General features: G+C 37.8%; 1 protein-coding gene across 4 annotated transcripts; it reads right to left on the minus strand.

Moving 5' to 3' along the window:
• Window positions 1-944: 944 nt before the first annotated feature.
• On the minus strand, window positions 945-24,188 carry hivep2b (HIVEP zinc finger 2b). Of its 4 annotated transcripts, none has more exons than XM_067456079.1 (9): window positions 24,057-24,075; window positions 15,543-15,629; window positions 13,624-13,715; window positions 9,252-13,473; window positions 9,003-9,145; window positions 8,724-8,899; window positions 8,547-8,642; window positions 7,485-8,188; window positions 945-2,858 (listed from the first exon to the last, which is right to left on the minus strand). In XM_067456079.1, exons 4-9 carry the CDS (start codon window positions 13,194-13,196, stop codon window positions 2,424-2,426), a joined length of 5,499 nt encoding a protein of 1,832 aa, XP_067312180.1. In that variant the 5' UTR covers window positions 13,197-13,473; window positions 13,624-13,715; window positions 15,543-15,629; window positions 24,057-24,075; the 3' UTR covers window positions 945-2,423. The 4 variants fall into 4 exon arrangements, with proteins under 4 accessions (XP_067312180.1, XP_067312179.1, XP_067312177.1 ...); XM_067456078.1 differs by lacking the exon at window positions 24,057-24,075 and adding an exon at window positions 15,742-15,759; XM_067456076.1 differs by lacking the exon at window positions 24,057-24,075 and adding an exon at window positions 15,713-15,752.
• Window positions 24,189-27,423: the final 3,235 nt, after the last annotated feature.

The following is a 27,423-nucleotide window of genomic DNA, read 5'->3' on the forward strand; positions in this document are numbered from 1 at the left end:
AGCTGCCTTTATGGGCAAAACAAAAGAAATATTCATGAACATATTTATGAACGTCTATAAACGATGACCAGTCCATAAGATAAATATCAGTTGTAACTTCTAAAATGCCATAAATTGAAACTATATACCTCAAAATCTTTAATATGCAATACTGTAAACATGACATGAAAGTTCCTTCAGTATAAACTCAGTTTAACTTTACCATCTCAGCATTTTTAAATACTCAGACTTTTAAATACCATAAACTGACTGCTACTATCAATAAGATTAATATGAGATAGCACTTATACCTTCTTTAAAGACATTTAAAATGACTTAGGCTAAAAAATGCATACATTCAAACAGTCAGACAAGTCCACCAGACAAAACCCCTTCATCTGATGACAAGGAAAACCTGAAAAAGCAACTATCCCTTCAAATACACCATTTCATTTTTTCACTCTTTTCTTCTACACAAGACACTCTCAAAAGTAATTACAGTACATGATAGTGATTGTGTGTGTGTGTGTGCGTGTGTGTGTGTGTGTGCGTGCGTGCGTGCATGCGTGCGCGTGTGTGTGTGTGTGTGTGTGTGTGTGTGTGTGTGTGTGTGTGTGTGTGTGTGAGCCTGTTTATGTGGTTTATGAGGACACAAATTTGTGTAACTACACGGGTATTACACTGGTATTACACTATAAATGTGGTTTATGAGGACACAAATTTGTGTAACTACATGGGTATTACACTGGTATTACACTATAAATGTGGTTTATGAGGGCATTTCAAATGTCCTAATATTTCAATAGCTTTAAAAACATACTAAATGATGTTTTTTTGAGAAAGTAAAAATGCAGAATGTTTCCTGTGATGGGTAGGTTTAGGGGCAGGGGCAGTGTAGGGGGATAGAAAATACGGTTTGTACAGTATAAAAACCATTACGCCTATGGAGTGTGTGTGTGTGTGTGTGTGTGTGTGTGTGTGTGTGTGTGTGTGTGTGTGTGTGTGTGTGTGTGTGTGTGTGTGTGTGTGTGTGTGTGTGTGTGTGTGTGTATGTGTGTATAAACACGTAAATATGTGTGCGTGTACTGTATGTGCACATATAATTGACTTAACAGTGACTGGAATGTTGTGTCATATGATTAATTCAATGAAAAAAATCATCTAAAATGATTCAAAAGAGCTCCAATATTGATGACACGGCATTCAGTCTATCAGCTCGCTAGAAAGTGCTTCAAATAGTCATCTTAATGCACAATACTTAACACTTTTTATATAATAATATGCAGATCTATATTAAAAAATGCCTTGTAATGACATTTCTTTGCTTAAGTGCAGAAAAATCTAAAGTTGAAAGGAAACGAGGTATGATACACTTAGAAAAATACTATATGGTGGAGACGGTTTAAACAAAAGGGCTGTTTGAAGAATTTATAATCAACGTTTTTAGGTTCATAATCTTGAACGCACATAATGCAGTTAAGTTATAAAACTTAAGTTATAAAGGTGCCAGCAAAAATATACAACAGCATACAAGGCAATGTCGTAGCACAGCTTAATGCAATATGCAAACTTTAACATACGTAATAAGTGCAATCTCAAAAAGCAACCACAATATCTCATATTAGTTAACCTTAATGACCACCACTATTGTTAAGTGCATAAACAGGGTACATCGAATGACTTTCTCTCTTTGAGGGATATGCAATCATCTTCTTAAAAGGCACAAGCAGAAGTCAATGAAGACAATGTCAGTAAGAACTGCGATCAGTGCTTTGTATTATACTTGGGGCTTGATGCACTTCCTGTTTAAATGTCCTCTGAAACACAGATCTGCAATTTAAATAGTTTCATGAAATATATATCTAATATTTTTTGCACGTATTGTTGTTAATACGAAGCTTATACATGTGTATAGTTAAAATTGGTATGGCAGGTATAGAGAATATGGCATGTGCGTTGAAATGAACGTAAATGCGAGATGTTGTGCATATTCTACGTATAATGTGTTTCTGACTATGTTACAAAAACTCCTTGGTCAGACATAAAGGCCAAAAACACACCCTAAGCAAGTTTGATTTTGTGCATTTTTACCTTCAGAAATGTGTCAGACTGCGATGTATAATGCTGCTAGGGGGCGCTCTGGGTCATTCTTCTCTTAAGGATCAGCTATTGAGAATTTAGCAGAGCAAGTTAGTTAAAGTTTGTTAAACTTGGCTTGTTTACAGCAGCTACCTGAATAATAACACATCCAGTTTAATGGCACAGACACTTAAAGGTAACTCCATCGCCCCTTGAGTACAGAAGTATCGGTACAACACAAGAACGCACGTGAAGTATGTCCAACACAACCATTCACTATGTTTGAATACTTGCATAAAGTATGTTTCTGATCTGAGCTTGGATTTAGTTTTACTTTTGAATGCGATTATACAATGCTTACAAAGTCAACTTTTAGGTGGTTTATCGGCGGCATCTTCAGATGTGATTCTGAGGGAAGCAATAGCTTTTGCACAGATGTAGACGCTCTCCTCCTTTTTATCATCTTTGCTATGAAGGCCAGTGGAAGAGGTTGCTATTTCTCCACTGTAGGCCACTCCAGGATCTAGGACAGGGGCTGAGGTCCGGCCAGAACGAGCCGTTTCTAATATTTTCCCCTGTGGAATTGAGGAGAGCGTATTCCTCTCTCCAGCAGCACCAGATATCGATGTGGAGGGCATTCTTAACCCCCCAATAGGGACCATCGGAACAGGTGTTGGCACCTGTCCTTGAGAGTGCAAAGGCAAATGGCTGAAGATGTCTGGCTGCAGGGTTGTGGACAGATCCTTACTACTGCATAGGCCAACAGGAACATACAGATTCTGAGGAGTAACCCCTTGATCCTGAAAAAGAAAAAGATGTTGTTCATGGTGCTGACCAGTTCATTCAGGCATGTAAGCTGTTTTTAGATAATTAAATACAGGCATCAGACTTGGTGTAGTTTTGGTTACACTGTCAAAAAAGAGTACAAAATTGGGGTGGTACCCTTAAAGGGATACTTCACTGCCTTTTCATATTAAACTATGTTATTCCCTTAACTAAAACGAGTTGATACATACCTCTCTCGTCTCAGTGCGTGCACTTAATCTCTCTGACACGCAGTGACGACCTGATAGCATTTAGCTTAGCTCCCTAAGCCCAGTTCATTCACTATGGTACCAAACAGAGATCAAGTTAGAAGTACCAAACACCTCCACGTTTACGATAGTTTACGGTAGTTGAAAGATCAGGTATGGTGACAAAATAAAACGTGGCGCGTTTATAATTAGATTAAAAAGGAGAACTATAATGTATGGCGGAATAGCACTTCTGAGAGTACTTCGGCTAGGCGCAGTAAAAAGTCCCGGCCGAAACATCTTCCCTCACATCTCCCTATTGACAGAAATGAGAGCGTGAGGGGGAGGTGTGAGGAAAGATGTTTCGGCCGGGACTTTTTACTGCGCCGAGCCGAAGTACTCTCAGAAGTGCTATTCCACCATACATTATAGTTCTCCTTTTTAATCCGATTAGAGAAGTACCACGTTTTATTTTGTCACCATACTTGATCGTTCAACTACTCGTGTAACTGTATTTAAATAGGGAAAACGTGGAGGTGTTTGGTACTTCTAACTTGATCTCTGTTTGGTACCATAGTGAATGAACTGGGCTTAGGGAGCTAAGCTAAATGCTATCAGGTCGTCACCGCGCGTCAGAGAGATTAACTGCACGCACTGAGACGAGAGAGGTATGTATCAACTCGTTTTAGTTAAGGGAATAACATAGTTTAATATGAAAAAGCGGTGAAGTAACCCTTTAAGGGTACATTTTTGTACCTCTAAGTCAGGTGTAGGTAAATTCAGCCCTAGAGATTTGATGTCTTCCAGAGTTTAGCTCCAACCCTACAAAGCCACCATAGTATAAAACGTGTGGCTCCCGGCATGCATTGCAGCATTAAGTATGTCACCAATGTTGAGAATCAAATGCTGATTCTTGATATCTGTGTGCATCTAAACATTTCCCTCTTCAGAACGTTTTTAAAAATCATTATTTAAAATGTCTAATCTGTGGCAAGAAAGTATTGTTGGTGAATATTATTCACATTATTCATATTTGTTTCAGTGATGAGTTTAGACAAACATTAGTCTTCATGATACATTTTGTTTATGGCTTCTTTTGTTTTGAACAGATTATGTTTTGTTAACACTGTAACAAAAACCACAAACTCACATAAAAAGCCAAGAGTCAAACTACATGAAAGACTAATCTCCATAATGGTGAGCAAACATTTGCAATAAAACATCAAAATCTAAACCTCTGTTAACTCTTTCCCTGCCAAACACGGAAATTTCCGTTATTTGTGAGAAAACGCTTCCAGGCCAATAACGGAATTTTCCGGGTTTCCGTGTTTTCACTGTCGGGCGCTAGGGGGCGCTATTGCGCATCTTCTGAATAAGTACTGAATCTCCTGATCAAAACAAACGTGAGGAAGACGCAGTGAAACGAGCGATCGCATGTAATCATATGCATATTAAAAATAACGTGATCATCCTCATTAAACGGCATATGAATCAAAACTGCATAATGTTACTGAATGAAATGTGGACCCAGGATGAGCTAAAGGACTGTGTAAGCATTAGGGGTGTTGATGGACTCGATCTACTCCATCTGTGTTTGATCATCGCTCTGAATCTGATCTGGAAACAGTCTTTCACAAAAATTTTATTTTCTCAGCTTTTTGTTCAAAATGTTGCTTTTTTTATGAAACCTACCCATATTCAATTGTTGATAAAAAAGGAATGCATGAAGCTAGAATAAAACGATTTTTTTTGTTTAAAAGAAGAGGGTCAAGTCTTTATTTTGATATATTGCATGCTCAGATATTCATTTAACAAAATATTCTATGGGCTATTAAATTTTGGTGAAAATTGTCAAAAACCCTGGCAGTGGCTGGCAACTTTTTTTTAAAACGCTGGTGGGGAAAGAGTTAATTCTCAATAAGAGCTTCTATAGATGTGTATCAGGGTTGGAACCAAACTCTGCAGGACAGCGGCTCACTAGGAGTGAACTGAGGAAAACAATGGTATATTTGTACCCTAAGGACCAATTGTGTACCTTTAAAGGTACAGTTATATGTTTTGTTCCCCAAGGAACAAAATTGTACCTTCACTGTACTTTTTTTTCTGAGAGTGTATGAACATTTGTATAGTAAGTATTTGTAAATGTTATGTCCTTAAAAGGGTTTCACCCAAAAATGAAAATTAGCCCATGATTTACTCGCCCTCAAGTCATCCTAGACGAATACTACAGTCCGAGTTATATTAAAAAATGTCTTGGCTCTGCCAAGCATTATAATGGCAGTGAATGGCTGTTTCCTTTTTGAAGTCCATAAAAGTGCATCTATCCATCCTAAAACTGCTCCACACTGCTCTGGGAAGTTAATAAAAGCCTCCTGAAGCGAAACGATGCATTTGTGTAAGAAAAATATCTATATTTAAAACTTTACAAACTGTAATCTCTAACTGTCGTACGCGTGTTCACGAGAGACGGGCGTTCCAGCATACGATGTACCCTGTAAAAAATAAAAAATAAAAATGTACTGGTAATTTTCTGCCAGTACATTATTCAGTAATTTTACGGAAATTTCCGTTGACCCTTAAAACACAAACTAATGCAATGTGTAATTCAAAATACAGGTAAAACACCTGTAAAAAAAAAAAAACAATACGGAAATTTTCTTCATATTTATACAGTACATTGTGCCCTATTTTTACTGACTTTTTTACAGTAGGACGCTCCGGTGAGAATATGTTAGTTCTTGTCAGAATCAAGTTTTGTTTTACTTTATCCTCTGTGCTCACACTTTCGTCAGCGGAGCTTACCCTATGTCATACACTGGAACACCAGTCTCTCGTGAACACCCGTACGACAGTTAGTGGAAGTTAGAGATTACAGTTTGTAAAGTTTTAAATATGGATATTTTTCTTACATAAACACATCGCTTCGCTTCAGAAGGCCTTCATTAACCCCTCAGAGCTGTGTGGATTACTTTTATGATGGATAGATGCACTTTTATGGACTTCAAAACGGACACAACCATTCTCTGCTATTTTAATGCTTGGATTAGCCAGGGCATTTTTTTATATAACTAATTGTATTCGTCTGAAAGAGGAATGTCATATTTCACCTAGGATGACTTGCGGTTAAGTCATGGGCTAATTTTCATTTTTGGGTGAGTTGCATTGCACTTGGTCTTATAGCATTATTTTGAAGAATCTTCATGACTCTTTTATTCTACACAAAGAGAGTTCATATATAGGAGCAATAGCTGTCAAAAAGGACCAAACGAGTTTATTGGCTTCCCACATATGTTTCAGAGAAAAACCTAAAAGCATAAGAGTAAGGAATGACATGTAGCAATGACAGAATTTTAATTTTGTTGGGTGACCTATGCCTTTAAGGCTGAAAACTGCAGAAACACGTACAAATGCTACATTACAAAATTAAGAAGTGTACTTTATGGTTTTTAGACCTCACTAATATAGTTATATAAAAGTTGGTGAACCCCTTACAGAATCTGTAAAAATGTGAATTATTTTGACAAAATAAGAAATGGATGTTATTTTTATTTAGTATACTGTCCTAAATAAGATATTTAACATAAAATATGTTTACATAGTCCACAAGACAAAAAATATTGCTGAATTTATAAAAATGACCCTGTTCAAAAGTTATTACATATTCTTAATACATGGATGATCCACTGCTGATTTGTTTTTTGTTTTGTGATGGTTGTTTGTTCTGAGCAGTTAAACTGCTTCAGTGTTCTTCAGTTCTTCTCAAACACAACTACAAAAGTTTAAACATTCACTGATGCTCCAGAAGGAAACACAATGCATTAATTTTTTTTAATGCAGTAACTGTTCAGGACAAACAAGAGACTCAAGAACAACCATAAAAATAATAAAAAATAATGTCCCTTGGATAATTCAGGGAACAACACACAGTATCAATAATCAATAGTTAATAAACTTTTGAATGGGGTCGTTTTAATAAATTAAACTATTTTTTGTCTTGTGGAATATATGTAAGCATTTTTTATGTAAAATATCTTATTCATAACAGTACAAAATAAAAAAATAACACATTTGTATGATCCCTTTTATTTTGTTAAACATTTTCAGAGATTCTGCAAGGGGTTCACAAACTTTCAAGCACTGTATTTCTGATACGAATAAAATGATTAATTCAATATAAATATAAAGTACAAAATATAAGGTACACTTTATTATTATACAAATAATAAGGTACACTTTTGTCTTCAAAATTTACAACATGCAATCATTCAGTAAGCAGTCTAAGGCATTAGCATTGCCAAGATCATGAGTTCAGTTCCCAGGGAAAGCAAGAATTGTTAAAAATGTGTTCCCTGAATGCAATGCAAGTCACTTGGGATAAAAGTGTCTGCCAAATGTGTGAATGTAAAAGCATACCATTCCCGTGTCTGAGTGCACTCCGATGATTGGTCTAAGGGGAGAAGCTTGAAATCTCACACTCCTTCCCGGATCCATGAGGGTCCTGTGCTGATAAGACCCCCTCCGTGGAGACACGGCCCTGAGCACTCCTTTTTGTCGACCCAGCGGAGACTGTGCTCGCTGCCCCGATGGGTCCGAACCTGTAGGTCTTACAAGTGACAGCTGCCGGATGGGTGAAAAATCCCCTCTGATGGTCAGATCTCTTCTTGGAGAAATGGCCCTTAAAGGAGACGAATCACGGCATGACAACAAGTGACGTTGTGGCGAGAGATCTCCTCTTGGAGATATGTACCTCTGGCGAGGTGAATCCCAACAAGGCGACAGCAGCTGGGGCGGGCAAGACTCAAAGGAGCTGCTTGACTGCTCAAAGGTCAGATCGTCCTCAGTACTCTGAGAGGAAACTTCAAGCTGTTCCTTGAGTAGATTGCAGCTTGGGTCAAAGTGTTTAGGGAGACAACCGGACAGACATGGCTTGTTGACTGCATAGGACTGAGGACTTGTGCTTCTGGACAGCGTTTTTGGTGTAGAATCACCATCGCATTCATCATCTTCATCATCATCTGGTTCATCGTCATCTGCACCATCAGAGTCTTCCACATCTGAGAACTGATGTTTAATGGTTGTTTCCAATGGCATAATGCCGGAGGACTTCTGTGTGTCATCTACACAAGCAGTGAGAGTAAAACATTTGACATTTTCTGATATTTAGGGGTGTTAATAACTAGTTTGGATGCCATGTTACAACTAAGAAAACCCTGATAAGAAAACAGATTTGCTACTGTAAGCTAGCAACTATTCTATAGAATAATCAGAATAAATCTTTAACAATTGCATTAAAAAGTAGTTTTCTACAGTGAAGCTATCGTATTGTAAATGAGAATCAAATACTTTATTAATAAAACTATTTCCTATAAACATTTATGGTGATGCTAACACCTTGCTACTAACAAATGCAGTTAAACTAAAAGCTTTGCTTAGTGATAGTACTGCCCAGAATTGCAGAAGAAGTAAAGTTCCTACCAGCATCCTCTGTATTGTCCATGGCTGTGGGTGAAACTCCTAGTTCAAGGCATTTTTTCATGTGAGCTTTTGACTTCATATGCTTGGTGAGATTCCCTAAAAAAAGACATGGGTTATTTTTTTCTTCTATCCCAATCTTTTGCAATCATTCTGTAATGAGAATATGGTAAAACCAACCTTTAGTTTTAAAAGCAAATTTGCAACACTTGCACATATAGGGTCTCACATCCGTGTGTGTTCGTATGTGTTTCTTGAGCATGCTTGGCTTCTTACAACGAATGCCACACTCTTCACATATATACTTTCCTCGACCACGACCCCTCACATACACGTATTCCTCATTGGACTTGTACCTGATAAAAATAAACAACCAAAAAAAAAAAAAGAACACTTTTATTAGGGGGGCATTTTTACAGTCACGTATCAATATTACATTATCAAAGTACATATCCATACCCTCCTTCAAAAATCTTCACACGGACTGTTTCTGTTTGCCTTATGGAAGATGCAACATCCTCTCGTAAAGATTTGCACCTCTGGCTTATGTCTCGTATCCTCACGTCCTGTTTTGAGTCTTCCTCTCTGTAGTCCAGAGTTACCTGTAACACCACAGCACACTCTTTGGAACAGATGGCTAAATAAATACTGTATCACTGTAAATGTAAATGTAACAAATCAGAAAAAAAACAACAACAGGTAACAAACTTGTTCTTGCTTCAGTCTCCAGGGGGTGGAGGTCACAAGTACTCCAGGCTGATGCATGGTAGCAATTGAATAAATAGCATTCTGCCTCCCCTGTTTAGATCGGAGTAGAGCAAGAACCATCCCAGTGCTAAGATCGGGTGGGTTAGGGTTATGGCATCTCACAAACCATGAGGCATACTCTGAGAAATGTGCAACTGTTTGGGTGCTATTTGGCTTAGTGGAGTTGAGATAGCACCAGCTCACACAAGTAGTCGTGTGAAGACCTGGGAACTTGGAGAACAGTAAAGCACCAGTGATTGCAGTGGGCATTGCACCTATACCAGAACCAGAACAATAACTAGCCATCATGTGTTCAGGTGTTGGTTTACATTCCAACATAGCAGCGTCTTGAGGAATTCTGGCAGAAGACTGTAACTTTGGATTGCTGTAAAAGTCTTGGCTGGCCTCATCCATATCTACTACCTCAGTGGGCTCACATGGATCTGAGGTGTTTCCTAATTTGAAACCTTTCTTGGGACTTTCTTTTTCACCTTCAAGATTTCCTAACTCAACAGCACTAAGCTCTTCAACAATCTGGCCATAAATGTTCTCATCTTTGACTCGTTTTTGCTGTTTTGCTTCAATGAAGAGTTCGATGCTACTTGCAGGTGATAGCATGCGCTTGTTTGCTCCCCCACTGGGGGCCTCCGTTGTCGAGATGGTTTTTGAGGTTAATGATAGAGGTATGCCTGTATTAAGCTTTGCTGGTGATGCCTGTGAGCTTTGCAGTAGTCGCCCAGGGTGCCCCGATACTGGAGATAGTTCACAACCTATGCTTTTTTGTGGCATAACAATGGCAAGACTTTGACAGGAGGATGTTTTATGTTCTATGCACGATATAGGATTGTTTGTTTGAGAATCCAGAATATGAGATATGCTAGTGTATGTTATGTTTCCATAAGATGGTACCTGCATCTGAATTCTGACAGGAACTAACAAGCTGGACGTGCTTTGACTGGTTAATGCTTGCTGAGCTTGTGAAAGCACTGCTATCGTTGACAGAACATTGCCTAAACTCTGAGAACAATCTTCCTGGGGTTTTCTTAAGTTAATATAAGATTCAGATGCATTGGATTCTTCAGGTTCTTTCTTAATTAGAAGCATTATGCTATCCATGTCATGAACATTGCAAACATTTGGTTTAGCATATTGAGATGAGGCTTGCACAGGGCTGTATTGTTTGTGTGGTGGAAAAGGACTACCGGAAATCAAAGAGTACCTAATTTTCTCAATGGATCCCTCAGGTGTAAATGGTTTGCTAGGTGAGGTTGTTCTCTTGCACATTTCACTGGAGATTGTGCCACTTTGTGTCTCTGGTTCACCACTTAATGATGCCTGCCTAACCAAGAAGGCCCTTCTACGCTCTTTAACCTCCTCCTGCCTAGATGTAGATGAAGGAGAAAGACTGCCATAATCAAAAGACTTGCTTCGAAATTCTGGCACCTCTGAGGGTAATTTATAGGGTGCCTGCTCTGAGGCAGAACGTCTCATCTCTCTGTGATGACTTTGCGAACTTCCTGGCACAGATAAAAACTCCAAAGGCTTATTAAATTCATCTGGGTTGGCTTGGGACACAAGGTTAAGGGTCTCCTCTCTGTCGAGTGACTGGGAAAAGCTTGAGCTGTGAGACAAATTGCTATCTTGACTCGGGCTTCTGGAGAGACTCGTGCAAGCAGATTCAAAACTAGATTCTCCGGAAGAGCATTCCATCTCTGCTAATCTCAAGCGTTTCTTTTTGGGTGGTAGTTTTTCCATTGGAAACTGTGACAGGGTTTCACTCCTTTGTGGCCACTGGAACTCTTCAGCATGTTTTTCCTTCTGCTTGACCGATACATCCAGAACTTTTTCCGGTCTGTCAGGCTCCACAGTTACTCTAATCTCTGGAACTTGGATACCAGATGGTGGCTGTTTAGGCATGTGAAGTTTCTGGTGCACAAAACCGCTGCTTCCCCATTGCCAGTCTACTCCTTCTGTTTTTTGAGCCTCCATGCTATGCTCCTTTTCCATGAATTTGTAAATGCCAATTTTGTCCAAGGGATGTGATCTAACATCACTCAACTTTTCCGAAGAGTTTAGTCTGTTTATTGAATTTGTGTGCTGAATGACAGAGATAACATTGCTGCCAGCCCTTCTCTCAGCATCAGAAAAGGAAGTATCTAAAGTAGTTTGCATTGGTTCCTCTGAGTGTCCAGAAGGCTTGACTTGGATGTGAAAGTCTTCTTCCTCCATGACATTTTTGTCTTTTCTTCGTTTTCTTGTAGAATTTTCAGATAAACAGCTTGGAGAAACGGAACACAGATCAGTTTCTTGACAGTTTTCTGCACCCATTTTGGAATCATCTATGCTGTGAATTTTCAAGTCTGATTTTAAGCTACAAGCCAAATGAGTGTAACAGTCGGATTCTGCATGTCCCTCGTTAGCAGAGTGCTCAAATGCAGCTTGCCGCATGAGTCTCCTCATACCCATTGCACCCCGGTAGGTGACATCAGCACCTGTCAATCTCTCATCAAATGAATTACTGCTTCTTAGCCCTTCTGGTGCATTTAGATCCGAATTAGATGAGGTTGGAAGAGAATTACTGCGCAAGAATACACTACTCTCTGATGCTGTTTCCAGAAAGTCAGAGCTAGGGTTTTGACATTCTTGGTAATCTTCCTCTTGGAAGGACTCTGAATCAATTTTTATTGATCGAACTAAGTCCTTTTTGCTTCTGTGAATTGAGGAGTCGGTGTCAGCAGGGATCATGCCTTTGTTCAGTGTAATCATGAAGCTAGATGTGGCTTCATTTATGTCTGTCATGCAAGTTTGTACAGTGATTGATTGCTTTGGCCTGGCCGTTGGTCTATAACATTTCCCAAACATAATTTCTTGATACGATTTGGCACTTGCGCTCGACTGATTGAACTGTTGCTCTGCGCTCTCAGAACGTGAGAAGTATCCCGAATCAGTGCTGCCTTTACTGTATGAACTGGGCAGGGAAAGCGACTGATCAGAGTCTTGACTTTTCTTCTCTGATAGCCGAAGTGCCAGTCTTTGCTTGATGGAAGAGAATTCAACCATTTGGTCCACCTGAGCAATAGTCGCAGGTGTCGTCATTTCCCGGAACTGCCATAAAGATACTTTTCCTGATGACCCTGTTTCCTTTTTGACTGAAGTCTGAGCAGAGCACATGGTTTCCCTTTTTGCCTGTTTCCCTCCTTTTTCTTGCACAAAACCCTCTATGTCTTTGATATGACTTGATATATCCAAGGACAAGTCCTCCACAACTTCTTCATCACTGTCACTGCTCTGCTCAGCATCAAAACGCATCTCGCCCTCTGCCACAGTCAACTCCTCATCCATATGCTTGCTGTCTTTTTCTGAAAATGAAACCAATCCTGCTTTTACTGCATGAGTATGAGATTTTCTGTGTTTGTACAGGTTGCTCTTCGTTTTAAATGAGAAACCGCATGGAATACACGGATATGGTCGTTCGCCAGTATGAGAACGGATGTGCTTCTTCAGTACGCTGGGTTTAGCACAAGCTCTCCCACAATACTGGCACACATACTTCCCAGTCTTAACAGACTTCTGCTCCTTTTTATGAAGACCCTCTGACAGCAGCTCATATTCTGACTGAAGATATCGTTTGTTTGGGAGAGGAACGTTCTTCCTCCTGAGCTGGATGTGACACTGCTCTTTAGATTTTGAGGTAAGAATATTTCCTGAAGCAGGGACCTGTGACTCCATACCAGGAGATGGACTTACAGCTGGGGCCTGGGGTTGCTCCACAAGTCTTATTTTGTCCTCTGAGCCAGAGGATTGGCCTCTTTGGGTCATCTCAGATGGCAAGTGTTTTTCGTCATCTTTGAAACTGATAATCTGTTTGGAACGTTCCACTTCACCTGAGGTTTTAGTAGCCTCCATTATAAGGATTTACTAACTACAGTTGCTACATTGCCCTTGGTTTTGTGACAACAAACATCGTCTTGCTTTGATTAAATGTTTCTCTTAACTTGGAAGTTTAATCCTTCAGTGCTTTAAACAGTGCTCTATGATTGTACAGCAGTCAGTCCACCGGCATCATTTTCAAAAATGATGAAGTAATCCTTTCCATATGTTCAAGAGCATGGCTCAGTCACGTTATTTAAAAATTGTCTTTATCTCTATATACATTTAGGCCTGGGCACCACATCCAAATTGTCTGCAAACAGGAAAAAACATGTTATCAGCAAACAAATTCAAAACTTTTTATTCACTTCATAATGAAGTATAGCTTAAAGGAATATAATTAATTGTTACTTATTCATGAAACAAGCAAAAGTTTTCAAGCCAAAATGGCCCATAAACTCACCATGCCCTGAGTAGAGTGTTTCTGAAGGCAGTGTGCCAGCACCATCTCTGTGTCTTTCTGAGGTTTGTGATTGATGCGAAGGTCGTCTCAAACTGCAAGGTTAGGAATTCCTCCATTAGAGAATTATCCGAAACTACAAGTACAACAAGTCCATTGCTGTGCAAGAATAATAGGTGAGTGCAATTTATCTGTGTAACACCATCAATCACCATCAATCTGCACTCTAATCTCTAGTTGTAATGTTGTTGATGCTATTTAAAGAAAAACTATCCACCAAGGGGCTAATCCTGAAATATGAATGAATATTAATAATTCAATATTACACATTTCCTCATTCATGTTTTTGAATGAAATTAACACTTTTATACAGCAAAAATACACAGTACCTTCACAGTAAAGATATTTACAATGTTACAAAAGATTTATATGTTATATTTCAAAGTTGTTTCACAATTATTATTTAAATTATTTACAATTATTCAAAATTGATCATATAAAGACAATTTTCTTGAGCAAAAAATCAGCATATTAGAATGATTTCTGAAGGATCATGTGACAGACACTGAAGGCAGCTTTGATTACAGAAATTAATTACATAAAAAAACAGTTTTTTGTCAATTGTAATAGTATTTCACAATAATAATATTTTTTACAGTATTTCATCAATTGAAAGTTAGCATAAGATGGGAATGATAAGGATGGACCCAGATGTTCAAGATTCAGGGAAACAAATGTAAAATATCTACCGCTGAAAACCCCCTATTGAGCCACTATTCTGAATATTGTGTCTACCACAATATACAGTGTATGTGGTTACGGCTTGGTGTATCTTATTAAACAAACATGTCAAGTACCCTCAGTGTAAAGAATCTAAAGACTAGTGAATTAACTACACCTGTGATGCAACACTGGACAAATGTCTGACCAAATTCCATTATATTAAAGTTAAAAATGTACTACTCTAATAAGTCAACAGGTAGTGCCACAATATGAACACGATATAAAACAATAATATTGGAACTTATACCACCTCTGCCTAAACAATTTGAGAAGACGTTCAAATATAATTACCATCTGCATACATCAGAGTGTGCATAATGAGGTTACATAAGGTTATCTGGTTCAAACCTCATAATTGGGACATTCAAACTCTAAAGCCATCAGAGAAGAAATATCAAGCTCTGCCAGGCTATAAAACCTAAAACCGAACCTTGACATAGTCTACAATGAAGTCAAACGATTCCCACGGGTTGAGTTAGTATCTAAACAGCCTGTCTGTCTGGAGATAGGAAGCAGAGAAGAGAGTTGATGTAGGATTGACAAAACACAGCGATCAGATGTGCTTTTTTCAAGGTCAGTCTCAATCCTGCATTGTCCTCAACACATTAAATGAGGAATATGGTGGATAAACCTGCCAGAGGCTAAATGCACCTTTAAAAACTGGGCTGACAAGTATAAATGGTGCCACAGAATTCAGTATTCAGACACGAGGCAATAATCTGTCAAAGTAATGTGATGTGAATTCATCATTTAAGAACAACATCGAAACTCGTCTATAACAGGGAACATAATACTAGAAGTGACCTTCGATCATCCTTTAGATGATCACACATGTATCTGCATTAATGCATCCACACTACGACAACAACCCGAGGAACACATCAAAGCCAGAGGCGGGAAAATATAACCAGACTCAAGAGAATGCCATTACGTCATATCAGCCCCCATGGCATCACTGCCCAGCGGAATGCCTGGCATCTCATGAAATACAGCTGTGTTGCATCTTAAAACTATAGCAGGCACAAGAGCTTATCGTACTTCGAAAAAGGAGTGCGGTCAAGGACCGACTTTGACGAGTGACCTGCTTTTGAGTCCCAGTAAGACGTATAAAACACACTGACTGCCATCAACCTACAAACCTGGTGTCCAAATTCAGCCTTGTCCAATGTCTCCAGTCAAAAGCAGATGTTCTCATAATTCCTGCTTCCCGTATTGGTGTACATCACCTTCAAAAAAGGACAAATGTGCCAGGAATAAGTCTCAACAGTCATCCATGTCTTGCTCAATAAGAGTACATTAGAAGACCTACAGATGTAAGCGAGTCACCACAGAAAATACCTCACTGAGACGCGTATCCAGGAACAAAAATAGAAAAGGGACCCTGTGAAGGGTTATGCAACGGCCCACATTTGAGCCACTTTTGCATCAGCGCAAAGGAGAAGTGACCATGCTGCTGTCCTACTGTTGGTGAAAAGAGACTGAAAAGCAGAAAGGCTTAGAATAGAATAAAACAAAACCTTAACCGCACGGAAATAAAGTATTCAAGCCATGTATAGAATTGTACACTCTTACTATTTCTGCAATATAAAGTATAACTATGGCAGATAATCTAAGAGTAGCACGCTACGCTGTTCCAAACACAGCATTAGGCTACGCATGTACAACTGGAACTGAAAGTCCTGATAGTTGCAAATGCCAACTGTCATTAGCCATCTAGTTCATGAGTGTCAAAACAAAATCATAACTGGCATTTGCTCTTTGAACATACATGCTCCTGGTTTTATTATACATTATTTGTTGATGCTGCGTTTGCATTCATAATCTTTCAGAAAAATGTAATAATGCAATAATGCCCATCCAATTTTTTAGCTCCCTTAGCTCTGGAAGTAATAATTTTTCCTATACATTGTAAAAAAAAACAAGTGGTTTAACTTAAAAAGTAAGTTACTTTGAGTTTATTGAAATTAAAAACTTGAGTTGATACAATGAAGGAAATTTGTTTAATAAATAGAAACTCAAAATATTATTGTATCTGAACCACATAAAAAATTTGATAAATCATGAAAATAGCACAATTTGGCATTTTTCACTGCGTCATCACAAATAAAACACACACAATTACCCAATATGCTTACAAAATATTTTAATAATATGTTAATAAAGGTTGGCGAATCTTAAAAAATGTTCATTGTATTAACTCAAAATTTTAATTTCAATGAACTCAAAATTTTAAGGCAACCAGGTAACCTTTTTTCTAAATATTTTTTTTACAGTGTAGGGATTATTAAAAAATAATTATTTATAAAATATAAAAATGTTTCAGATTTCAATTCCAACCCTGCTCCAACACACTTGTCTGTAGTTATCAAGCAGCCCTGAAGACCATGGTTAGCTAGTTCAGGTGTGTTTGATTTGGACAGAGGTTGATCACTCTTCTTATTTATTTTAGGTTTATTTTATATTATTTTATATATTAAACACACACATATATATATTTAAAATCCCTTTAAATATATATATGTGAGTTCATCCAAAAATGAAAATGACCCCATGATTTACTGACTTTCAAGGCATCCTAGTTGTATATGACTTTCTTCTGTCAGAAGAATACAATCGGAGTTATATTAATAAAATTAATTTTATAAATCTCAGATTGTTTTTGACTGAAAGAAGAATGTCATATACACCCTGGATGACTTGAGGGTTAGTAAATCATGGGGTCATTTTCATTTTTGGATGAACTGACATCATTCATAGTGCTTCATGGTAGTAGGCGATAAGTAAAAATGGTTAGAAAATGTTTAAATAATGTGGGCTGATGGCTTCTACAAAAGCATATACCATCAATCAACAACCTTGAGGCTCATGGTAGTGCTTATTTAAATATATGTTATAATTAAAAATCAATATCCCTATGGATTGTTACTTTCGGAACCCCACTGTCACACTCTAAATTGCTCCGGCTCTGAAGCAACATTCCTTTTATGCTGACGTCATGAATTCCTCTGTCATCATGACATCATTAAGTTCCTTTTCAATCAATTCCCAGTCAATAACTTGACATGCATTAGCAGACGCTTTTATCCAAAGTGACTTACAAAGAGATAAAGCAAATGTGTTATATGATGTTTTAAGTAAACAAGTAACTGAAAGTAAGCCCTTGTTCAGGGTAGTAAATCCTCACATCTCAATTGACGTGTAACCTTGACCTTTCAACACAATACAATTTACACAGCTAAAAATACTTGACCTGCCGTGACCATCATCTTAAGTTACAGCGGGGGAAGACAACTGGGTACAGAGTGGAGGGGGTCAGGATAATGTGATACAGTACAGATACCATCTGTAAGTTGTAGTCTTAGTCTATTAAGTAACATTATAGCCCTCCAGTATTACAAAAGCAAGCAAGTGTCACTATTACTATTGCTTATAGTCAGAGCTAGTGATTTGATCAAACGGTAATCATTGTGTTTTGGCGAGCAACTCATTTTTCACAATTTGTTCTCTGGACATGAATGATTTCTCAACTCTTGAGTCTTGATAAATGAATGAAAACACTGAAAAAATATGATTTTGTTACTAAGGTTTTTTTTTTAAAGTAGAAGCCAGGAACTGGCAAATGTTCAACATACTTTAAATAATAAACTTTAAACAATAAGCAAACAACCAAATGTAAGTAAAGCGGCAGCCCCTCACAGTCGACTGCTGTGAGAAAAGGTCCAGGCCTGGGCCTCTCTCATCTTGCACAGTCATCAATCCTCATTTTATCCTCCCGGATCTCCTTCCGTGAGACTCAAAACTGCCGTGGTGTGCAGGTGATGCTCATTAGCAATCATTCTACCAGCCTCGCTCCATTCCCAAGGCTCTCTGCCTCGCCCTCCTTGCCACAATACTGTATTATCATGCCCGGTCAGTAGTTTGTAAAAATATGCATGGGCATGATTTCACTATTTTAGCTTAATATTTTTGTTTACACAGACAAAATAATGGTATTGCTTTCACAAACTTGCACTTTGAAATCAAAAGTTTTTATTTTCAGACCCCCAAAACGTCACTGTTGTGTAAATGGTCGGCCAAATCACATTAAAACGCTTTGTTTTTACTTTACACTGTTAAAAGGTTAGATTCTCATGCTTAACATGGCCACACAAAAACCCCCAAAAAACTGAGTTGGACATACAGTATAACGGAGAATCTCGTGTCAAATACACTCCTTCAGGATTTTATTATCAGATCAGTTGATGGCCCTGCGCCCAGACATGACCAGCACATCCCTGGAGTGTCTGCAGAGACCGTGTCAGTTAGTATGATCCAAGTTATTCAACTAAATATACAAATACAATTAATGAATTAGGTCTTATTTAATTCAATAAACTATAATACTGATCTCCCAACATTGTCGCTATATGATAAATTAAAATAAGCTGATAGCATCACTGTTTTCTCCAGAACGACTGTACAGCCAAATCAAATTTTGTTGCAATATTGTCTCATTTAACACTGTGAAGCTGCTTTGAAACACTCGTCATTGTAAAAGCGCTATATAAATAAAGATGATAGATTGATTGATAAGTGTCTCCTGAATTTGCCTCACCGACACATCATCCTCAGTGAACCCGTCTCCAGCGTAACCACGCCAATCTTTTGAATATTCATATTTTTATGTAATTGACGCGTCATCCTCAATAAACTTGTCTCTTGCGTGATACCTCGAACTTTCGAATATTCCGGTCTAATATGATTTCTGAGCTGTAAGGTTGCCAGAATAATAATCATACACTGTTTCATAATAGGCCAGTGGAGAACTGGCACCCCAACTGAGTCTGGTTTCTCCCAAGGTTTATTTTTCTCCATCATGCCCTGATGGAGTTTTGGTTCCTTGCCACTGTCGCCTTTGGCTTGGCTTGCTCAGTTGGGGACACAAACATTTTCAACTAAATATCCAAATAAAATGAATTACTAAATTAACTGTATCATCTACGTATATCACTGATCTGCCCACATTGTCGCTATATGATAAATTGAAATAAGCTGATAACATCACTGTTTTCGCCAGAACGACTGTACAGCCAAATCAAATTTTGTTGCAATATTTTCCTGTTTAACACTGTGAAGCTGCTTTGAAACAATCGTCATTGTAAAAGCGCTATATAAATAAAGTTGACTTGACTTGACTTAATAAGTTTCAGAGCGTTTTTTTATGGCCTTGTATGAGGGTGGAATTCTTTCTATGGGACCTCACTCTCACACTTTAGAAGCAGCATAGCAACACCCAAGCAATGCTTCAACTGCCATAACATTGCATGGGCAACTACCACTATATTCTAGAATAATGTTTTTTTTTTTTTTGCTGAGTCAGGAAAACTGTATGTATGTCCAGTTTATATGAAGCATTATTAGTACTGAAGCAGTCCTCAGAATAGTTTATTTATTTTCACAGAATGCAGCAATTCATCATAGTGACACGGCCAGCCATTGGAGCAGGAACGTTTGCACACTATCAAATCACATGCAAATGTGCAGATTTCTGCTGGTCAGCAGACTCATGTGGAAAAGCCGAGCAGGAAGACCCGCTGGGACAGACCATCATATTTATAGAGAGACGAGAGACTTGACCTTCAATGCCTGTGGAGGATCAGCCATTTCAGGGCCGTACTTAATATGTAGCATTATAAATCTAATGCAGAATACAGAAAGCTACAGTGATCAGTGATAAGTATATAATATTGTAAAATAAATGTGCATTCATCTGATGCAAAGCTGAATTTTCTTCAGTGTTATGATCTTGCAGAAATCATTCTAATATGCTGATATGCTTCTTAAGAAACATTTATGATTATCAATGTTTAAAAAATGTTTGCTGCTTCATGTTTTTGTGATGTGATGCAATTTTTTTTACTTCAAAGCAACAGTCACTTTTGATCAATATAATGCATCCTTGCTAAACGAAAGTATTAAAGTCTTACTGACCTCAAACCTTTAAGCATTAGTGTACATATACACACATTTATATAATTATCATGCGCTTTACTGTGCTTTCTGCCAGAAGCTCAAATGTACATTTCTTAAAATGACCTTTAAAATTTCTTATTCTGCACACCATATTTACATATTTAAAGATCTAATATCCTGTCATTAACTGATTAATCATCATTTTCATCAAGTGTATGTGCAGATTTCTGTCAGCCTTGCAAAGGTTTGATAATTGCACTAAAAGTGTGCCATATGCAAATGGCCTTGATCTGGAAATTATACTGTAAATGTCACTCACCACGCATGTGTTGTGCAGAAATGAGGAAAGTTCCCATGGCAACAAAAATGGCTATTTCTGCTGCACTCCACGCTCTTTGTCTCACATAAGTGGATATTCAATAGGCCAACAGGCATCCTCAATAACCCTCCTGCACTTGTGACATCACATGCTCACTAAACCCCCTTACAGCACACAGAACAGATAAAAATCTGTAAAATCACATACCTTTTTCACCAGGTAACCTAAAAATGTGCTTAGTTTGACATTAAGAACATTAACAGAAAATGAATTCCTTAGTTATCCATTTCCATTTTGTACCAAACCTGTGTATTGTTCTATTTTCTATGGAACACAAAAAGTTCAAAATTGTAAAAAAAATATTCACACTGCTTTTTCATGTGGAAACAATGCTCCAAACAGGGGAAAACACCTTTAATGTAGTCCAAAAGGTTCTCCCAAAAATGTCATTACTTATACTTTATAAAATGTATACTTCTTTTTCATAAGGGTAAAGTATATTTAAGTATTCTTTATTTAGTAAGTATACTAATATATCACTGTACTAGTAGTAAACCTTACATGTACTAGTTCAATATCGTCAGGATTTACTAAAGACACACCATAATACATTAGCGATGAAAAGGCGTGGACAGAGTTATTTTTGTGGCTGGCCTTACTGCATATGCATTTGTAGGCATTTCCCTTTCAGGCACAACATGTATGGGATGGAGAGTATTTAAATGAATCATGCTTGTCAATTTAATGGTCTTTTGTGACATTATTTATCATCCCCCAAAAAACATGTCTTCATTCTATAATGAATTAATGCTTAAGCAATCTTCTATTGTTTTTTTCTGCTTTTTCTTCACCTGTGTTTTGGTCCAGAGATTATATACTCTTTCAGAAGATGTGTAGTAGCGCCCCCATCTAATTATAGCCGGGAAATTCAGTCAGTGATGGGGAAAGAGTAAAGTAGATTTAATGTCAATTCCTGTGTACACTCAATGGACTAGCCTAAACAAAAATTCAGATACTCAGAATTAGGATCATATCCATTTTCAAACAATGTAAGTTAATAATGTGTGTATAATGTGAATTTGTATTTAATAGGCTATTTAATTAAAAGATTAAACACAACTACAAGCCAAGAATAGTAGTAAAAACATTATTAAAGTAATCCATGGGACTTCTTCATTGGTCTAATCTCAATTTTATGAAGCAACGCAAGTTATTTGTTTGCACAAAAAAAAAAAAAAAAAAAAAACATAATTTACCCCCCTTTCTTTTTTTTTTTTTTTACAAAATATTCATCTCAAACATGTGCACGAGAGCACGACATATGCGTGTTGTTGACACAAGAGCAGACTTTGTTGAATGAACACATTAATATTTTGTAATTATTACACTTTTCTGTTTAAAGTGTAAATATAAAATTAATGTCTACCTTGGGGCTTGAAAGTGGTAGTTGCTTAGCTGTCAATGGAGAGGCGGAAATCTCTCAGAGTTCATTAAAAAGATATATTTGTGTTTTCTTTCAGTTTTGGAACATAAGGGTGAGTAATTAATGACACCGTTTACATTTTTTGGGTTAAACCATTTAACCCTTTAATGCATTAACTAAAATTAACAACCCCACTTTATATTAGGTGGCCTTAGCTACTATGTACTTAAATAAAATAAAAATGTGTACAATGGTGAGGTGTAAGGGAAGTGACAACTAAAACATGCATGTACACAATAAGTGCATTGTATCAAATGGTTAATTAAATTATAAGTACATCGTAGTTAAGGCCACCTAATATAAAGTGGGTCCAAATGAACTAACAATGAGCATTTCATTTCTTACAGTACTTATTCTTCTTTATTAGCATCATTTAATTTGTATTATGTATTAGTAAATTATTAAACTAATATTAACTAAGATATTCATTTGTTAGGTCAGGTTAATACGAGACAATCCATGCAAACAGTTTTGTCATGCATCTGTCAATTTGAAGATTTTTTTTCAGACTAGTGGAAAGAAAACCTCTACTAAAATACACTTCTTAAGTGCATTTTTTATATAGCATTTGATCTATTTGAATCTATAGATTTAAATTACAGTATAGGCCTACATATTTTTAAAGTACTCTTGAGTCAGATATCTCCACTTCAGCAGAAAACACATTGTATAGCTTTATTCCCCTCTATATTATAAAGGTTTTTAAAGAGGGTTTGTTCATATATAATTTGCCTGAATTTATACATTTTATTCCTAGAAAAAATCTGGTTATTGACACTATTTTCAGATTTATGAAATGATAAAAAAGAGATATCTAAAATAACTTCTGTAAAAACTCTATGTCCACAAAAAAATAAAATAAAAAATGAAACAAGATTTTTGAACCTGGCTTTAGCCAATGTTTGTATGCAAATGTGTGCATATTTAATTAGATAATGCCTCATTTGCATATTTAAACATAACATTCAAATTTCAAACATTCAAATTTGGTTGCAATTTTTAATCAATTAACTGGGGAAGTATGGTGATACCTTTAAGTTTTAAAAAAAAATCCTATTCACCTGGGGTGTCTTGCATTAAATAATGTAGTTAACTAATGTTAACCGAATGACTGAAGAATAAATTATAAATAAAAATAAAACAAATAAGTGAATATGATGCACCAGTATATGGAACATGGGACAAAATGAATGATATACTAAAACTAAAAATGAGTTAAAGTTCAGCCCATTCCCCACACAACACATCTGACTCAATTGAAGCGCTTCAGAAGTCTATTATGCTAGTCATATAGACGACTGTTATGAATCTCTAATGCTTTTTTTTGTTTTGTTTTTTTGAGGTATGGAGTAAATGTCATCTATTTGAGCAATACTGCGACGGTACGCCTTCGCTCCTCACAGTACATCTTCCCAGTGTCTCTCATACTAGAGAAGGTCACAAGCTTTAGATCTGGAATAAATGCCTGGAGTTTCTGTGAACAGTGTTCTCTGATCACCATGGCAACACATGCTACAAAAGTGCTATTTCACAGTGAAGCCCAACAATGAATAGGCTTCCATTCAAGTGTGCGAGAAACACTGGAATCATATGACATCATGATCAAACCCATTATGACATGTCCAGATAGAATAAATGCGTGTCCAAACAAGCCCATACAAGCCCTGTTGACCAATAACACCTCAGGTGACTAATATTATGCCAATACTTAACACGCAAATCATTCAAAGAATATTTATAAACCCATAAAACTCATCTCTCTTACTGGGTCCCCAGAGCATCAACAGCAACCAAAAGTCCAATACTTCCTGCATCCCCACCAAGTGCCAGGATAAAAAGCCTTCACATTATCATGTACAGATCATGTTTTAGTTTCAATTTACATGCTAACTCTCTCACCTGGCCAGATCTTCTCATTCAAACCCATTCAGCTCCCTCAGGTCAGGTTCCCATCCTCAGTGTGTGCCTGCCAAGAGTCCTATTTTACACTGGCTTCTTTCTGTTAGGCACTGCTAAAATCCTCTTACTCACAAGAGCAGTGGGAAGTAAGTGGAAAATGATCATGTTTCTTGGCATAAACACGTGTGTGTTGATTGGCTGAGGGCTGATGTCCATCACCGTGACAACACGCTGCTGGCAATGGCTGCAGCCGGAGAGGAATATACACAGGGACAGAAATAGATTTCTGCTCACTCCGGAGCACCACAATCCCAGCACAGTGGAAGGGAGGGAAAGCCGGAGGGAATCTGAGACGGAAGATGAACGCAGACATAAGAAAGCAAGGACATTAGCTTAGAATATCACACCTGCTCCGCTGTGTGGGCAGAGCCGCACTGTTCTGGTGAAGAACATTAGTGTGGATTTATTTGCACAACTTACTTAAGCTATTTCAAGAATAAAATGCATATTTGAGCTGTTTAACTAAAGGCAACTTTCAGTGACATATCATAAAATATGTCAGCGCCATTGTTTTGTCTCAGATGGATACCAGGAATGTATTTTTTATAAGGCACGATTATAAAAGCTACTTAAATGTCTTAATTGAACTAAGGCCTAATCCAGGCTTAATCCAAGATCTGTCTGTGAAACCAGGCCAAAAATAGATAGTTCACCCCAAAAAATTACCCTCATCATGTTGTTCCAAATCTGTAATTTTCTGATCAGAGTTTTTTTCTTCTGTTGAACACAAAATATCTTTTGAAGAATGTCGGTAACCAAACAGCTGATGGTAGCCGTTGACTTCCATACTATTTTTTTGATTTTTGATTCTGATGACATCCCTCTGCACTCCTCATCAGATTTTTTGCCCAATCAGATGCTCTCTAGAATCTGAAGCCCCGCCCCCTACATTAGGCCTATAAACATGTAACCCCTTCTGCTCGAAACGGGATTTGATCCCGGGTCTGCCGGCATGAGAGACCATAACCCCTGCTCGAAACGGGATTTGAACTCGGGTCTGCCGGCATGAGAGACCATAACCCCTGCTCGAAACGGGATTTGAACCCGGGTCTGCCGGCATGAGAGACCGTAACCCCTTCTGCTCGAAACGGGATTTGAACTCGGGTCTGCCGGCATGAGAGACCATAACCCCTGCTCGAAACGGGATTTGAACCCGGGTCTGCCGGCATGAGAGACCGTAACCCCTTCTGCTCGAAACGGGATTTGAACCCGGGTCTGCCGGCATGAGAGACCGTAACCCCTTCTGCTCGAAACGGGATTTGAACTCGGGTCTGCCGGCATGAGAGACCATAACCCCTGCTCGAAACGGGATTTGAACCCGGGTCTGCCGGCATGAGAGACCGTAACCCCTTCTGCTCGAAACGGGATTTGAACCCGGGTCTGCCGGCATGAGAGACCGTAACCCCTTCTGCTCGAAACGGGATTTGAACCCGGGTCTGCCGGCATGAGAGACCGTAACCCCTTCTGCTCGAAACGGGATTTGAACCCGGGTCTGCCGGCATGAGAGACGGACGCTTTAACAAGGAGGCTAAAGGCTGCAACCTCCAGCGTCAGTCGATAGAGCATCTCTTGGTGAGGTTTTACTCGCACAGCAACTACTAGTTGGCCTCTGTTACAAATAGACGCTGAAGCTGCGGCTAAAATCAAAGTCATTTGTTACCACATTTACTATTTTCTGCGTGGTAAGAAAAAGGACAGTGTAAATATGCTTTCCATTGGGGTGAATTAAGTCTGGTTTCATGTTAGTCACGTAAATCTCCACAGCACATTAGCAATTAGCAATAGCTACCAGATAGCGATAGTTAGCATGTCCAGAGACACTAGCACAGAGAGGGGCATGTGCAAGTCGCAGCAGACCAGAAAACACATTGGACCCATTTGAATTCTGCACAGAATGCTGAATTGTAAAGCGATATGGAGGAGATCAACAGCAGAAACGATTAGAGATTAGGAGGAAACTGTTGCTTTCCAGAGCTCAGCAGCTCTGGTTGTGCTGTGATATAAACTAAACACTATTTGGCTATTTTTAAAAAGGGGAGGAGCTGTTGGATATGTTTTAAAGCCTACTGTATCCTATGCAATACACAAAAAAGGCCTTTAAATTTTATTTTGGTCCATCCAGACAGTCTACTGTAGTAACTTTGCAACTTTGCAACACTTTATTTTGATGCTCCCCAACAGACATTCTACTGAATTAAGTGACTTTGCAAATACATGTCAACTATAATTCCACTAACCTAAAGTCTACTACAGTCTACTACTCTAATGAAAGGTAGTTGACATGCAGTTGCAAAGTTACTTCATTCAGTAGAATATATTTTGGGGAGCATCAAAATTAAGTGATATTAAGCGGACAGTCTGCTTATACTCTAATGAGAGTTAGTTGACATATTTGGAGTGTTACTTATAGTCGGTAAACCAAATATTGTTGGTTTAACATAAAAAAGTAAGTAACCTGGTTGCCTTCAAATTTTGAGTTCATTGAAATTAAAAATTTGAGTTAATACACTTATCACTTAATACTTAATACTGTATCTAAGCAACATAAAAAAATGTATAAATCATGAAAATAGCACTATTTGGCATGTTTCACTGCATCAACACAAATAAAACACACACACAATTACCCAATATGCTAACAAAATCTTTTAATAATATTTGAATAAATGTTGTCGATTCTCAAAAATGTTCATTGTATTAACTCAATGTTTTTATTTCATTGAACTCAAAATTTTAAGGCAACCAGGTCACTTATTTTTTTAATATTTTTTTACAGTGTAGAATGTCTAAAGTGGACCAAAATGTAACCCGTGCTAGTTCAAATCTTCAACCTAAGCAATAGTAATAGTGATGTTTAAAGTTTCAGTAAACAAAGCAATTGTGTTTTAACAGATGCATGTGTGTTTAGCCACATCTGCATTTCAATGATCATTCTTGATTCACAGACAGACACAGCCATGCTTTAATGGACATGGTCATCATTCATTGTAAATTGTTTGCTATCCTGTGATTTGTAGAAGGTCAAATTGTCCAAACTGCGGTGACATTAAATCAACAGCTTATCCAGAGCATCTTAATACAACGGAAGTCAATTGAACACTAGTACACATATTAATTTAAAAAATTGACCAGATTTCCGCCCGGATTTGGCGTACCCAAATTGAAAAGTTTCCCAGGACATGCAGTGGTCTAAATACACAATTTTGGTGTAAATTTACAGGAAACCATTTGAAGTTACATAAAACACTGGCAAAAGTAATGAACAAGTAAGTTTATTTTGTCTGAGCTATAATAGCTTTCAGCTTAT

This window comes from Pseudorasbora parva, chromosome 10 (genome assembly GCF_024679245.1).
Source record: "Pseudorasbora parva isolate DD20220531a chromosome 10, ASM2467924v1, whole genome shotgun sequence".
Taxonomy (NCBI): Eukaryota; Metazoa; Chordata; class Actinopteri; order Cypriniformes; family Gobionidae; genus Pseudorasbora; species Pseudorasbora parva.